This window comes from Lepidochelys kempii, chromosome 6 (genome assembly GCF_965140285.1).
Source record: "Lepidochelys kempii isolate rLepKem1 chromosome 6, rLepKem1.hap1, whole genome shotgun sequence".
NCBI lineage: Eukaryota > Metazoa > Chordata > Testudines > Cheloniidae > Lepidochelys > Lepidochelys kempii.
Genome location: NC_136385.1, coordinates 113012659 through 113028129, shown reverse-complemented (window position 1 = coordinate 113028129; position 15471 = coordinate 113012659). Strand labels below are relative to the sequence as shown.

General features: G+C 39.4%; 1 protein-coding gene across 7 annotated transcripts in view; it reads left to right on the top strand.

Annotated features, from left to right (window-relative positions):
• Positions 1 to 15264, top strand: part of CDC42BPB (CDC42 binding protein kinase beta) — a 141268-nt gene extending 126004 nt beyond the window's left edge. For 3 of the 7 annotated variants that reach the window (XM_073349715.2, XM_073349713.2, XM_073349717.2), the window contains 10 exons: positions 2241 to 2457; positions 2968 to 3030; positions 5975 to 6571; positions 9014 to 9111; positions 9225 to 9309; positions 9535 to 9655; positions 9753 to 9870; positions 11021 to 11123; positions 11207 to 11277; positions 13472 to 15264. In XM_073349715.2, the coding sequence (XP_073205816.1) occupies positions 2241 to 2457; positions 2968 to 3030; positions 5975 to 6571; positions 9014 to 9111; positions 9225 to 9309; positions 9535 to 9655; positions 9753 to 9870; positions 11021 to 11123; positions 11207 to 11277; positions 13472 to 13603 (1605 nt within the window). In that variant the 3' untranslated portion in view covers positions 13604 to 15264. Of the gene's footprint in view, positions 1 to 2240; positions 2458 to 2967; positions 3031 to 5974; positions 6572 to 9013; positions 9112 to 9224; positions 9310 to 9534; positions 9656 to 9752; positions 9871 to 11020; positions 11124 to 11206; positions 11278 to 13471 lie in introns of those variants that run through there. The other 4 variants (XM_073349716.2, XM_073349714.2, XR_012159573.2 and 1 more) reach the window with 3 other exon arrangements.
• Positions 15265 to 15471: the final 207 nt, after the last annotated feature.

The window sequence follows — 15471 nt, the reverse complement described above, 5'->3', positions numbered from 1 at the left end:
TACACCATCTCACAAGCAGTAGCTACAGAGCAGATGTGGGCCAAGCTGTACTGCAGACTGCACTTCCTGTCACATCCTTGCACCCACCTCCACACTGATCATTGCTCGCAAATCACCCACATGTGGAATGCATATAGGGGCCATCACTCGAAGGAGAGGAGATTGCTTACCAGTAACTGGAGGTTATTTGAGATGCGTGGTCCCTATTTGTATTCCACTACCTGCCCTCCATCCCCTCTGCTGTGGACTGGACTGCACAATGATAAGAGGGAGACTGGAGAGGCATCAACCCAAACTGCTTTCTATACCCTCAGCTGTGAGCACGAGGGGATGCACTGCACACATGCAGGTCAATGAACACTGCTAAGAAACACTCCGGACTCAGGCATGTAGCGTGCATGCACACCCATGTTTGGAATAAAAATAGGGACTGCATATGTCTAAGAACCTCAAGTTACTGGTAAATACCCTCTTTTTCTGCCACGTCTGTGGCATCCATTATAGTGGTTGAAAGACAACTTACGATCCTGACAAGCAAAGCAATTAGTAGCATCTTTGCAATTGCAGGATAGCGGGTTTTTTGGGGAAACTTTGGATAAATAATGGCTGAAAATTCTCAAAAGGAAAACAAGTCTCTAACCCAGGTTCTAATTTGGGCATGATTTCGGAACCACACAAATTTGAGTCTGTGTGGTCATTTCTGCCAACAATACAGAGGGCCTGGCCACGCCCCTCAGGGTATGTCTACACTGCAATAAAACACAAAGAGCTGGCCCATGTCAACTGACATGGGCTCACAGGGCTCAAGCTGCGGTGCTATAGAATTGCAGTATAGATGTCCGGGCTGCAGAGTGGGTTTCCTTAACTTTTCATCCAGAAATGGGGGGAGGGATACCTCAGTGGTTTGAGCATTGGCCTGCTAAACCCAGGATTGTGAGTTCAATCCTTGAGGGGGCCATTTAGGGATCTGGGGCAAAGATTGGGGATTGGTCCTGCTTTGAGCAGGGGGTTGGACTAGATGATCTCCTGTCCCTTCCAACCCTGATATTCTATGAAATGAGTTACTTCTTCTTTCTGTCCAGTTAAATATATTGTAAATATACTAGTAAGCAACAAAACTGTGGAAGTTTAGTACAGTTCGTAGCAATTTAAATGCATCTTTCTCAACATACAAAAAGGTTTCATTTTCTATAGAAATCAATTGAGAATTAAAGGTTTGTGTTTCAGGAAGAATTATTGTATGCTACTGTGATTCCAGTACAGGAAAGACAAGTTTCCATTACTAGCGTGCCTTAAAATAGATCATTTGGGGAATAGAATGTAAATTTTGTTGTTGTTCATATCTGTGGATCAAAATTCATTAACTAAATGTGTGAAAGCCCTAAATATTATCACTGTAGACTGCGTTTTTTTTTAAAAAAAACAAGTACGATGGTGCTCAATGTACATTTAAGATGCATACTATGTTATATACCATTTTAAATACATCCTGAAGCTGATACTTAGAGAACTCTTATAAGTAGTCCTGTTTTTGTACAGTATCAGGGGTGGCCAAACTTACTGATCCTCCAAGTCACGTACGACAATCTTCAGAAGTTCGAGAGTTGGGGTGCGCCTGCCAGGGCTCAGGGCTTCAGCCTTTGCAGGCATGAGGAGGGGTCATGTTTTGCCCTCCGTCCCCCTGATTTTTCCCAGGGTTTGCTGGCTCTGCTCGGTCACATGGTGTGGTTGGCCCCCACACTGCATGGCGGCTGCTGGAGCCCGCAAGTTGCTTGTGGGGAAACACAGTGGCAAACAGCTGAGAGCTGCATGGAGAGCCACTGCTTCTGCGGCTGCTTCTCCCCACAGAGCTAAAGCAGCAGCCCCTCCCTGCAACTCGCAGCTGTTTGCCGCTGCCTCGGAGCTAACACCTAGGAGCTGCTGGTAGAGGCCGGTGAGGGTAAGAGGAGGGGTGACTCAAGCTGTTGGGGAGGGGGGACCTTTAAATTGTGCCCCCCTCTCCCCTCCCCCCCCACACTCAGCAGGCGCCAGTCATCTCTGGCAGAAGCCCCTAGCACCACCACCCTGCCGCAGGGCGGAAGCCCTGAGCTCCCACCCCCAGTCTGGTAGGCAGAGAATGGGGAGGGGGGCTCTGTCAGCCAAACTTTAACTGTAAAAGAGCCACAGTTTGGCTACCCCTGCTATATAGAGAGCATGTGTTTGTCGTATAGGTGTTAATTTTGTTTTCTCTGGCTGTTAAGGTGACAGCTTCTCTCTTAGGCTTCCCTTCAAAGACCTGTTCACTACTGATCTTGACAGAAAATGAGAATGAAAAGAGAAAATGGGTTGGAATCCTGGAAGGGTTGCAATCTATCCTGCACAAAAACAAACTTAAAAACCAAGTTGTACATATTACACAAGAAGCCTATGACAGTACACTGCCTCTTATTAAAACAAGTTTAGCTGCTGCTATTGTAGGTATGTCCACTTTAACCTTACATTTAACTGTCTGCACTGCTATAACTTTAAGGTGAACTACAATTTTGAATGTGCTGATACCTTAAATAAATTTCTCAGCTGAATCTTCTTCCCATTGAAGTTTGATGGCGTGAAACATTTTTTAAGATGCTAATCTCAATTTTCCCTTCAAAATACTAACTCTATATGCAGTAAGAAGTACTTGTATAATTTTGATTTCACTAGAAAAAAAAGTGTGGTTAAAGAAAAGCCCTAAACCATTTGGTTGTACTTATTGTTTTGCTTATTTTCTTGAGCAAAATAGTTAACACATTGTGTTCTTTATCTAAAATAAAGTACAAACTTACATCACACAAAACTATTTTAAAATTATTTTCTGTAAGGCTATTTCAGCTACTGGGTTTTAAACATTTTCTAATGTCTTTCAAAGAGAAGAAGCCTAGTTTTAACGTTAACTTTATACATACTTGGATTCATAGCTCTGTTTTTTCCTTTCTCTCTCTCATTTAGATCGAGATAGAATAGCAATTGGTTCAGAAGAAGGACTGTATGTGATAGAGGTGACCCGTGATGGTAAGTTAGATCTCTGTGTATACAGTAATTGCATAATGAATAATGGTCTCCATAAATTTTAGTGCTGTTTTAATATAGATTACATAATAGCCCTTCATCTATAGCTTATACCAGCACGCAGTTAACTGACAAAAGATGGCCATTTGAATGTGAGGTATAAACACTAATTGGGTCATTACCATTACACTTAGCTGGCTGCCTAAAATTAAGGAGCCAACTCACTGGGCATAGTAGGTGACACAAACCTCACTGAAGCTCCAGGATTCAGAGCGCACAGCACTAGTTTTTGTGCAATAAATAGCCAGGCACTTATTGAAGAAAAATACATGGTTTATTTAGAATGAGTTGAGAGAGAAAACTGGTAACTTCAATAAGTTAACCTGGAGGCTGATTTGTTCCAACATGCACAGTCATAACTTAGACTGGAATATAATAGGATGTTAGGATGGTGCTGTTTATATTTTTGCTAGCATGTTGAATACTGTTGTTAGCTTTGCGAGGCTTTCTATTATTCATGCCCTTTGCATTTTCTTCCATTTTTTTTCTGCCTCACAATAAAAGAAACTTGATTGCTGCTGCCATTCTAGTCTATGCTGGTAGCTGACAGTCTAAAAGAGTGTTGAATCTGTAGGTAGCGGACCTCTCCTTGCCTACTGTTATCTGCCTCTCCTTCCCTGCACTGAGGTTCCCCTACAGCTTCCCACTCAGAGCCTCTCTCTGCCACTCCTCCCTCTTCTCATTCTAAAGGCTGTCCTCCACTTTCCTCTGACACTGGTAGCAGTGCGTGGATTTGGCCACGGCTGTTTCTGACCTTTCCTTGAGTACTGGTCGCCAGGGCCAGCAGCACACGTACTCAGTAGGCCCCAGGCAACATAGTGGAAAGAAGACTGCTACTTAGCCCTTCAGTGAGATCCTGCATAGCCTTACTTCAGGCAGTGTTGGGGTTTAGCCCTTAATTACCAGCCATCACGGCTCATATATTAAGGAAGTGGAGTTGTTTTTCCCTGCAACCTGATTTTCCAGAGACAAACCAAACAAGGGGGGAAAGTGTACCTTAGTCCAGCAGGGAAGGCAAGTGAACTGAGAGGGTTACTAATGGACATGAACATGTTGACTTCTCAGTGGTAAGTAATCCTAATATCTGTCCCCTTTTCCATAAAACTGCAAAGCACAAATAGTTCAGTGGCAAGATAGAATCATGGCAGTGTTATATTCACCTCATTATGCTGTAAAGTATTGCAAGTGATGTCTATGCTCAGAACAGATTAGTTAATAAATTGAATTATATGAGTTAGACAAAATATCCTTCTGGGGAGGGATACATGCTAAAAGTTAGTTTACTGCCACTTGCATCTTCCACAACACCCTAAGTAATTTTTTAGGCCCTTTTGTTTTCTCTGGCATTATAAACAACTGGTACAAGACTGGTACTTTTCTACCAGAAAAATAGGTGATATTACATCTGGCTTTTTTTGCCCATTAAGATCTTACAGCCTGAACTATATGGTAGGTCTTTTTCTATCTCATCTCACCGTAGTAGCTAACCACCTGTTCAAAGCCCGTTGCCTAAAGGCTGTGGAGGAATTAAGTGGTGTTGGAGACCATTATATGCAGTTATGCAGATTTAAAAGATATAGGGGCACACTTCAATAGTTTTGAAAAATGTAAACACTGGGTGTGCCAGAGTAGTGTCCTGAAACTCCCTGAGGGACAGATCTTTAATTACTTCCTTTTATAGTACTTTAATTACAGTGTCAAGAAGTAGGTCACCAATGTTAATATCATACTGTAAGTGAAGTTCTTAAATCGCTCTAGCAATCTGGTTATATCTAATGGCTCTAACCAAGATCCTTGTAAACCGCTTACGTGTACATTAGACTTAAAATCTGACGGCTAGGCTTGGACAACAAACAAAAGTTATATTTTATTTGTGGCAAGACATGGTTAACTGAGCAATTACTACTTACCTCGTAGAACATTTCTGCAAATATATTGTGTTTCTGTGCCAGTGGAGCAAAATCTACAAGGACTTTTGATTTCATATGGTCCAAAATTCTAGGGGTTTTTTGTGGGGGGGTATTTGTAGAACCGGATACCTTGCCAGACTACTTTACCAATCACTGTACAAGCACCAAAGGAGGATTTTTATTTTTTATTTTAACCAGTATTTATTATTTCTAAATATTATTTACTTAAATGTTTTCACTAGTAATAAAGTAAAACTCTGATGTTGATTAAAGTTTTATAAGATAACATGTACATTACTATGAAATGTTAATATATTAATGTTCCATATTTCATAATTGCTTGGTCTTGCCTATTTAAACCTCATGAAATACTGAATGCTTTGCTAGAGCTAGTCACTATTATGAAGATGCTTATTTATCACTCTTCTATTCTTTAGTTCTCTCTACCATCCCATTTCTGCACTCCAGTCAAAGAACTATTGTCTAATACCACAGTACTGAGTTTTCCTGTCTTTGGCATTTAAAGAAAAAATTGTTTGTCTTTCTCTCCCCCCCACCCCCCTTTCCCATCTCTCTCCTTTATTTATTAATGGTGTAAATGTTTTTTCTCTGGGGGTGGAGTCATTAACTGGCATTCATACAGTCTCTCACAAGGCATGTTTGTTTTCCTCTACCTGTGAGGGAATGTGAAAACTCTGGAGGGAGATCTTAAAGATCTTACCTATGTTTTTTGCTGCTGAGGGTTGCTGGAGCTATGCGACTTCATGGTTGAAAAGTGGGGGGCGCTATTGGAGTGGTTTATTTCTTGATTGTATGTTTAAGAATTGGCAAGGAAAGCCTGGAGCCAGGGCCTGGTGTCCCTTTCTAGTGGATGTGTGCATAAGTCTAAATTTTTGATGTGTACGTTACTGTGTAATACTTCCAGGCCTACACATACTGCTGTCATTTACTGGTGGTGGCTTTTGTTCTCATTGCAGTGATAGTCCGAGTTGCTGACTGTAAGAAGGTGTACCAGATTGAGCTTGCTCCCAAAGAGAAAATTATTATCCTCATCTGTGGCAGGAACCATCATGTTCACCTGTATCCGTGGACCTCGCTGGATGGATCAGAAAGCAACTTCGACATGAAACTTCCAGAAACTAAAGGCTGCCAGTTGATTATAACTGGAACACTGAAGAAAAGCTCTTTGACTTGTTTGTTTGTGGCAGTCAAACGACAGGTTCTTTGTTATGAAATTCACAGAACTAAACCTTTCCATAAAAAATTCACTGAAATTCAGGCTCCAGGAAATGTACAGTGGATGGCAGTGTTCAAGGACAAGCTTTGTGTTGGCTACCAGTCTGGGTTCTCTCTGTTGAACATCCAGGGAGATGGACAATCTATAAACCTGGTAAATCCTAATGACCCCTCGCTTATGTTCCTCTCACAGCAGTCTTTTGATGCCCTTTGTGCTGTGGAGCTCAGTAATGAGGAATACCTGCTTTGCTTCAGCCATATGGGAGTGTACGTCGATTCACAAGGTCGAAGGTCACGCATGCAGGAACTAATGTGGCCTGCAACTCCTGTTGCCTGTAGTATGTATATGTTTTTCTGTTGCCATATCCCTGTTGCTGCTTTACTTGTCTAAAAATAATCAGCATGTATTCTATTTTGCTTTGGTTTGTCTTTCAATTTCTTACAGCTTTAAGTTTTGATGAGTTAACAGAATAGTAATTCTTCCACATAAGGACCATTTTGTGGAAAACTCCTGGATACTGTAGGAAAGCAGTTTTTACTAGTCACAGGAGACAGAAAATTAACGAAAATATAAAGCAAGATGACGCTTTCTTTTAAATACGTTCATGTCTGATTAACTAAGAGAGTAACCTGGATGTAGGATAGCAAAAGACCACATAAACTGTAAAATTCTTTGCTAAAATCTTTTTTGCTCCGCCAGTGGATTTAAAAGTACTTTTGTCTTCAGGCCACTTTCTATAGCATTTCAAATCCAGTACCTATCAAAAGTTGTAGATCAGAGTTTTCAGCTACTAACACAGAAGGTGACACGGTTCAGGAAAAATATTGCTTTTTGGCAGAGCTGGTAAGAAAACTTGTATCAATTGTTTCTGAAACCAAAGGAAGTTTACAAAAATATGCAAAATTGTATTATGTTTTCCAACCAGCTGTAATTTTGAGGTCTGTTGTTTTGAAAGAGGCACAAATGAGTTGGTGAACTACATATAGTGACTTAGAAATCTTTTTTTAAGCATTATTCCATTGATTGCTTATAGTAAGTACTAAAATTATTTGGAGTTTCAATAGCAATGACTATATGTGCCAAATGATTGTAGACCAAAAAAGAGCCATTGTTTAAATAATGAATTAAACCAATCGGTTCACTAGCTGCTACAGCTGATAGTAAAATTCCTCAAACTGCAAGACCTTAATAGTTTTAATTCTAAATTCTAAATAGAAATTATTCTATTCTAAATAGAAATTATTTGCTTGCCTTACTGACTTGGTTCTGTATATAAGAGTTTGGAGAAGGGCATAGGGATGGGATGTAATCAGCAAATTTACTTTAAAACTCTGGTTCAACAAACCAGATGCACTGGTTTGTTGGAGGGTTTTTGTTTACTTTTAGTATTATAAACATTTTTAGAATGATTTTTGCACATTGGATTCTCAGTTTGGCATTGACACAGATGGCTGTGGGAAGAGACCATAAGCTTGATTTGCCTAAAGAAACCTGGTTACTTTCACCAGCCTACTCCCCTTGCCTTGGTCCTGATGTGTTACCGGTGAAGACTTTCTATCCTTTCCTGTTAGTTATCCCATCATGAGATCATAAAACTAGAAAAGGTTCTTTCTCCCTTACCAATGTACTCAATCCTAAGGGATTGTTTACTAGAGAAATTATGTCTTGTGATGGAGTATGTTTATCTTCCAAAGGTCATTGCTGGGGACACGAAGACACTAATTTGAGTGGAGCAGGTGTCTGTCTGAATAAGTCATTTCTGGAAGAGGTTTTCTTCTGAAGACATGATTCATGATAGCTAGCTTATGATACCATGATACCAGGCTTCCTTTGAGAGAAAACAAGTTTTTAGCTACAAGAGCACACATCACTGCCTTGCAGGAATTTACTCTCACGTTGAATTCTGTGTCCCTGTTAGGGTTTTTACCCTCTGCGATTTATTGAGGCAATCCTGCCAGCTGAGTACATCTTTTTTTCTCTCCTAAATACTATGTGATCTGTAATGGCTGTTCTTTCTGAGGAACTTCTGTCAGGAGCAGGCCCAGGCGTGTTGGTGCTAAGATGTCCTGATCATTGCCTTTTTTCTTTTTTTCTGAGCTAAAATAAAGTTCTTTGACACACCTAATGTAGAGGATTCAAAAAGAGAGAAAGCAAGTGGTAAGGTTTGAAGCTCTTGAAGTATGTTTCATTAACCTGGGTAGAGCAACGTGCACATGTAAACCCAAAGGTAAACCATTCCAATAGAGGGAGGAAGGAAATGAACATTAAGCTGTGCAGCATAACTTGATGACTTACCTCACAAGTAATACTCCACTGCATGTGCTTACTGTATAGTTATAGACAGTGCATCACTTTCAAAATGCACTAAGCTGCTTCCTTAGACATGGTAGCCTTAAACAGGATGTTAAGTGCAGTTCATTTCCTATAGAATAACTCATTTACATTCCTGACACTTACTGTCCAGACTGTAGACAGCATCTTGAGAGTATTAAACCAAGATTTGAAGTCAAAAGTAGTAAATGTATCAAAAATTAATAATAATAAGATTTGCAGGTTGGTGGCTGTTTACCACAGCAAACCTCTATTTCCACCAAAATAACATGAACTTGACAGGGATACATGTTTTTTCTTTTAAGAGATGGCTTAAAAAACTGGATATTTTAATCTCCTCTTAAACATACATAGCTGAAAAATATAACACTGTTAAAGCAATGCTCAAATGTGTGCTAACTCCAGACTTGTTGAACACTCCTTGACTTTTGTTTTTTGTCTGTACCAGGTTGCAATCCTTCCTATGTTACAGTGTATAGTGAATATGGCGTTGATGTCTTTGATGTTAACACTATGGAATGGGTTCAGACAATTGGCCTACGAAGGGTAAGTAGTTCACTTCTGTTGCACAATTTAATTAACTCTGATTTGGAATGGAGGCTCCTTCACAATGTACACTGCAGCTGGGTTAATTTTCCCCCCCTTTATCTCCAAAACAGATCAGACCATTAAATGTGGAGGGCACACTGAATCTCCTTAATTGTGAACCCCCACGGCTTATATATTTCAAGAACAAGTTTTCAGGTTAGTCTTCTTGAGGGAGGGCAGGAGTGGTGTAATGACATTAGGATGGGATGACGAGTCAGCTTGAAACAATCACAAACTTGTGAGCAAGACAAATTTTTTAGATTGTAAGAATCCAGTTTCTTTCAAACATGCAGTGCGTTCTTTACAGAGTCAACATGCTTTGGAAAATAAATTCTACTATTTGAAGGTGTGTATGTGTCATTGCATTATGTGTTGTTGCAGTAGGAGCTGTCCTCAGTGTGCCAGAAACTTCTGATAACAGCAAAAAGCAAATGCTTCGAACCAGAAGTAAAAGAAGATTTGTCTTCAAGGTTCCTGAGGAAGAGAGATTACAACAAAGACGGTAAGGGTTTAATATCTGTACATAGCAGCTTGTACATATTGAAGTGGAATTGTTATGAAAGTGAAACAATATTAATCATGAAGTGTTGCTCTTTCAGAGAGATGCTGAGAGACCCTGAACTAAGATCAAAAATGATTTCTAACCCAACAAATTTCAACCATGTGGCTCATATGGGACCAGGAGATGGAATGCAAGTTCTCATGGATCTTCCACTGGTAAAATAAATATAATGGGGAGGGATACATGTGTGTTCAGTTTTGCACTTAAAACCTATGCAGATGGACTGTATAAGGTTTCAGCATTATATTTTAAAATCTTTCAGAGCTGTTAGACACTTTCAAGCTATGATTTCAAGAAATGTGTGCTCCTACAATGCATAGTGCTTCTCAGTCTTGTACAAGGAAGTGTTAGCTGACTTTAAAATGGAAAGCTGAAAGAAAGAAATATCACTGCCAAGAGTTTGATAGTATTTTGTAAATAATCAGTCTTTCCCCCTTCCTCTTCCTTGTTTGTTTTGTTAAAATAACAGAATGAATTTCCTTCCCCCTCATCCTCTCGTCACTCTGCTCTGATATCCCCTCCAACAAGCTTTGAGCACGTCTATCACATGAGCCCTATCTCTGCAGAAATCTTTCTCCAGAATGGCCATTCCTCATTGCAAGGCTCCCCTCTGCTTTCTTCCTCTTCCTGTCCCTCCTCTGCCCCCTTGGCAAGGGTAGGAGTAGCTATAAACTTTTAGGAACTAGAATTGTGTGCTGTGACGCTTTGCCAATACTAGAGCAAAAACTAACACAGTTGGAAGATAATTACTAACGTGCTTCTAAGTCAGTGTTCACAGCTTGATTTTTGTACTTGGATTTAACAAATGTACTGTGGTGTCAGCGGCTAAAATAAAACAAAGGTAAGAGAATGAGATGTGAAGATGCATCTTTATCTTTTATACCTTCCGTTTTGAAATTCCCACCTTTCCTCTCTTTCATCTCTGCTAGCCCAGGCAAGGGTAATATATGCTTCCTTCCAGCGGGAGGAGACAGGAAAACAGCAATTGGTGATGTCACTGCCCCTCTGTAAAGGTTTGCTGCCTGCCAAGTTCCAACGGCTCCTGTCTCCAGCAGGTGGAAGGAATTTCTGCTGGCTGCTTTGCGGCTCAGTCCTTTCCTTGTGTTTTGTTGAGGGTGTTTGAAAGGGGTGTATTTCTGATACTGTATGGATGCAATCAAGTAGGAGCATTGAGTTTTTGTTTCTACAAACCATTCTGTGTAATGGTTCCAAGCGCATGGGTGTTGAATTATGCTAGAATTTTCATGGGAAAGGAGCTTTAATTGGAAATATCCTGACTAAGGATATGTTTGGTTTGTGTTGCAGAGTGTCTTACCTTCCGCCCAAGATGAAAAAGCATGTCCCTCCACAGCCAACCTCTCACGGCAGCAGCAGAGAAGCAAAACCTACATTTCATGGCCCTCATCAAGTAAGACTGAAAACAAGCAGGTCTGTTCTAACTTAAAGCTTAGATTGTTTCAACATGAGGTATAAAATGCCTTTGTTCTGCAGGTGGCGGTGATTTGGGAGTAGCCGTGCCTCTGAGAAGTATGTCCGACACTGACCAGGAGTTCGACAAAGAGGTAAAGTAGTTTTTATTAAATGGCGACTGAGGAAACATTTTGATAAAGATTGCATTTCTGCATTTCCTCTGCAAAGAGTCTTCCTAGCACACAAGGCCTCTAATGGCAAATTAGTGAAGCCAGCATCAGCTACGAGGACTGAAGGGATGTTTCTGACAGTAAGCTTCAAGGATGTGCTAGTGGCTATGGTTAAGTCTTGTCTACAGTCAGAAGCTGACCCATCGCTGAAGTGTTCCTGAAGCCGCTCAGTCACGTTAACAGTGCTGAAACCAATTGGTCTCATCCACACTTAACAGTTTTCCACACTGGTTCAGGGGGACTGTTGCCAAGAACCTTTTAAACAAATGATGCATTGACTCACTGAAATATGTAATGCCATTTCTTTTGCAGGTCTTGCAGTATGTGCTGCTTTTTATCTGCAGGTGAAAGAGATTGCAAGTGGATACTTCCTGTCATCACAGGAGTATAAAACTGCATGAAATTCAAGTGTCTTTCACCAGGCTAGTGAAATAGGATTTTTCATCTGTATTGTCATCAGTGCAGTTTTTTTACAAGCTTTGTACAGGTACTTTCATGTGACCTGTGCAAGTGAAATATTAAGAAATGTGACTGGGACTGGGCCAAGATCTTTGAAAGTGACTAGTGATTTTGGGTGTCCAATTTAAGAAATCTTTTAAAGACTTGATTTTCAGAGTGCAGGTGCTCACTGCTTTCTGAAATCAGGCCTCTTTGAGATGTTTCAAGTTGTGCACCCAAGATCACCAGTCAGTTTTGAAGATCTTGGCCCTGAGTTCTAAGTCCAACTCTCCCTCTGACTCGTGTTGCCTTGGGTGAGCCGCTCTAAAACAAAACACAAATATTAATTGAGTGGCTAAAGTTTAGATATCTAAATAAGCGTCTTGATTTTTCAGAGGTGCTGACCACCTACAGTTCTTGTTGACTTCATTATGTATTGCAATCTTCTTCCTAGATCTCCTGCACATTCCATATTCTAGTTGTTTGCTGTTACTTGTAGATGCATATACTGGAATATATTCAATTTTAAAAAGTATTTAATTTTCACTTTTTTGTTAAATCTTACATTGGTTATTACCTAGAAATTTTAATTTACAATATAATAGATTATTACACATGCAAAATCAGGATCTAACACTACCTTTATATCATTGTTTTCCCATAGCTTGCTGCCTTATCACAGCATGAACTCAATTGTGTATCTTGTTAGAATAATCTTATTATCGGTGGTATATCCTAGAAGTGGCAAAATCTTGTGAACAGCAGTCCTCATGGATGTCACCTTTCAGTCAATGAGCTAAATTTAAATCCCCTTTTCTGCAGTAACTGACTGCGATGATAGCAGTTTGCCTGTGAAACTTTTCATGAGCCACAGATTTGTGTACTGTTAAGGGTTACAACTCCCCAAAATAGTGGGAAACTGGCCAGCTGAGGGAAGACCAAGATTTGGAGGCGGAGTTCCAACAATCAGTAGGGTGTCTGGAAAATGACCTGGAAGAGAGCTGTCTTAACTGAGTTATTGAGTGGAAGGAGTCTCCTGTAAATACTTGTTGTTTCTGCAGTGGGTTTCCAGCCTGTTGTTTGGCAACTCTCTGATTATTTTGTCATGCAGTCAAAACACTTCCCACAGGTTTCCTCATGCTGCCAGGGCCATTGTTTGCCAAAATCTTATGCAATATGTAAGCTATTTTATAATTTCTGTTCTTCAGTGTGTTGATAAAGTATTGGAATGAAATTGTTCATTTATGATATGTGCAAACCAATCCTATTTTGTGCTCACTTAAATCAGTTGGGAAAAATTTGCTGAAAAATCCTAAATTACATTGAATAGAAATAAACTTTGTTTTCCAACAGGAAAAGCTTTGTAGTGGCTAGAGGAGGGGAAAGTAATAATAGGGACTCCTGAGTTCTTTTCCTGACTTTACCATTTACTTGTGTTGATATTGGTAAGTCACTTAGGAGACTGATCCAAAGCCTATTGGCACTAATGGAAATATTCATGTTAACTTCTGTTAGCTTTGGCTCATTCCTTCTACCTCTGCCTCATTTCATGAGTGTAATGTAAATTAATGTAAAAGTGAATGTAGCACCTTAATTATGTTTGTAAAGTGCCTTGAAAGCTTCTGAGTGTAAAGTATTTTAAATAAGAAATTGAATCCTTTTTGTTTCTCTTTAACAGCCTGATTCAGATTCTACCAAACACTCTACTCCCTCTAACAGCTCAAATCCAAGCGGTCCCCCAAGTCCCAATTCTCCACATAGGAATCAGCTTACACTAGATGGACTGGATCAGTCAACCTGTGATGCGTAACACTACCGCTCCTACCATTCCAGCTTCGATCATTCACTGCTCCGTGGAGTATTCGAGAGCAAGGCAAAGCTGTCTCAGATGCTAGTGCCAAGACTGATGCTAAATCTCTAGTGTTGCACAAGAATAATTATATATCCAGATTGTAGATACAAAATATTGAAATGAAGAAAAATACTTTACTACAATAGTGATCAAGCTTTTTATGCAAAATTGTTCACTGTTAAGTTATGGTTGATTCATTCGTTTTATTTCTGCACAGCTATCACAGTTCCATTGCATAGTAGGATTAAAGGCCACCAGTAAATAGTCTGATTCTTATGCTGAAAAAGAAATAGAGAAGAGGTACTGATAGTGTTACTACTAAACAGTATCAGAAATCTTATTTTTCTAGAGAATGATGTAATGTCTCATTAGCAGGAAATCCTTTTAGACAGAATTTGGACCTCTGAATAGGAAATACAAGCAGCTTGAGTTACATCCTCAGATAAATATACTTTTCCCTTTTTCCTGTAACTGTTTCCTAAGTCTTTAGGGGAATGATAGGAAGCTATAGGCTGTTCCCAGCATCAACAGAATCATCAGGAAGTCAAATGAAAGTTGGTGATAGTTTTGTGGCCTTTTAACTCATTTAGCCATTACATTTCAGCTGCATAACTGTCTTTCTATCTTTCTACCAACTTTTTAGTCTTGTACATAGGACTATTACTAGTAATGTTTTACTCTTACCCTGCTTTTTAGTCCTTATCATTCATGATCATTAGTCAGGGCTTTTAAGACATCAGTAAATAATGCTGTGAAAACAAATTTTACTTCTAGTTCCTGCTATCCTCCTCTGAGATGTCGTTTCTCTTGGTTTTTCAGTGTAAAATACACTACTTTTTTTTTTTTTTTTAAAGCTCGCAAGCATTCTTGCAGGAACACTACCCTTAAAGTCTGCTTGAACTAAGGGACTGTATCATACTAAAACATCAGTCTATTTTATTGGTAACCAAAGTGGAACATGAAGGATGTGTAAGCGAGGGTGCTGCTTTTTGATTAATTGTATCCTCACATGCATGAAGACCCCATGATTATTAATCAAGTATTGATCATGGAGAAAGATGCACAACACACTCCTGTATATTTTGCTATGGCCCACGTGCAGTGGTGATGGTCTTGCGTGTATATTTAATCTCATGCCTCCATGTATTATACATTTAGTAATCAAAGATTTGTGACCATGTTTCATTAAAAGCTTGTAATTAATTCAGTGGCTGGCATATCCAGTTTGTCATTGTCACACTAGTGTGCCTTCTGTGCCAATTTTATGACAGTTGGATGTCACTTATTTAAAATTTGGTTTAAATGGGCTAATGATAATATACCAATGGCTAATGTTCTTTTCTGAAACACTGTATAGGACGTGCACTTATTTAGTTTAAACTGAGTGTTCTAGTCAACATTTAATCCTGTTACATTAAGTGTTTGACAGTACTTGCTCTTTTTTCCTCAGATTATTGATAAAGGGGGCTCAATTAGAGCTGGACACTACTGCTTTGGGGGTTTTCTGGTTTTTACTTTTTTAATGTAAGTCTAAGTCTTTGTAATTATTGAATTGTGAAAACATTTTTGAACAATTTACCTGTCAATAAAGCAGAAGAGGGAGGTTTTAAAGTTCATAATGGTCTGTCTTGACATGTGAAAATACTTTACTGTATTTAGTTTCATAATAAATTCACTGTGTTCAGTTAAAACTTAAGATATAAAATGAATGAGAAATATTTTGAAACGCCATTCATGAGCATTACAAAAGAGATGTGAATTTCTGTGCACTTGTTTAATGGCAAAGAAAAACCTTTTGCTAGTGCTGCTGGAATTGCAGCAACTTC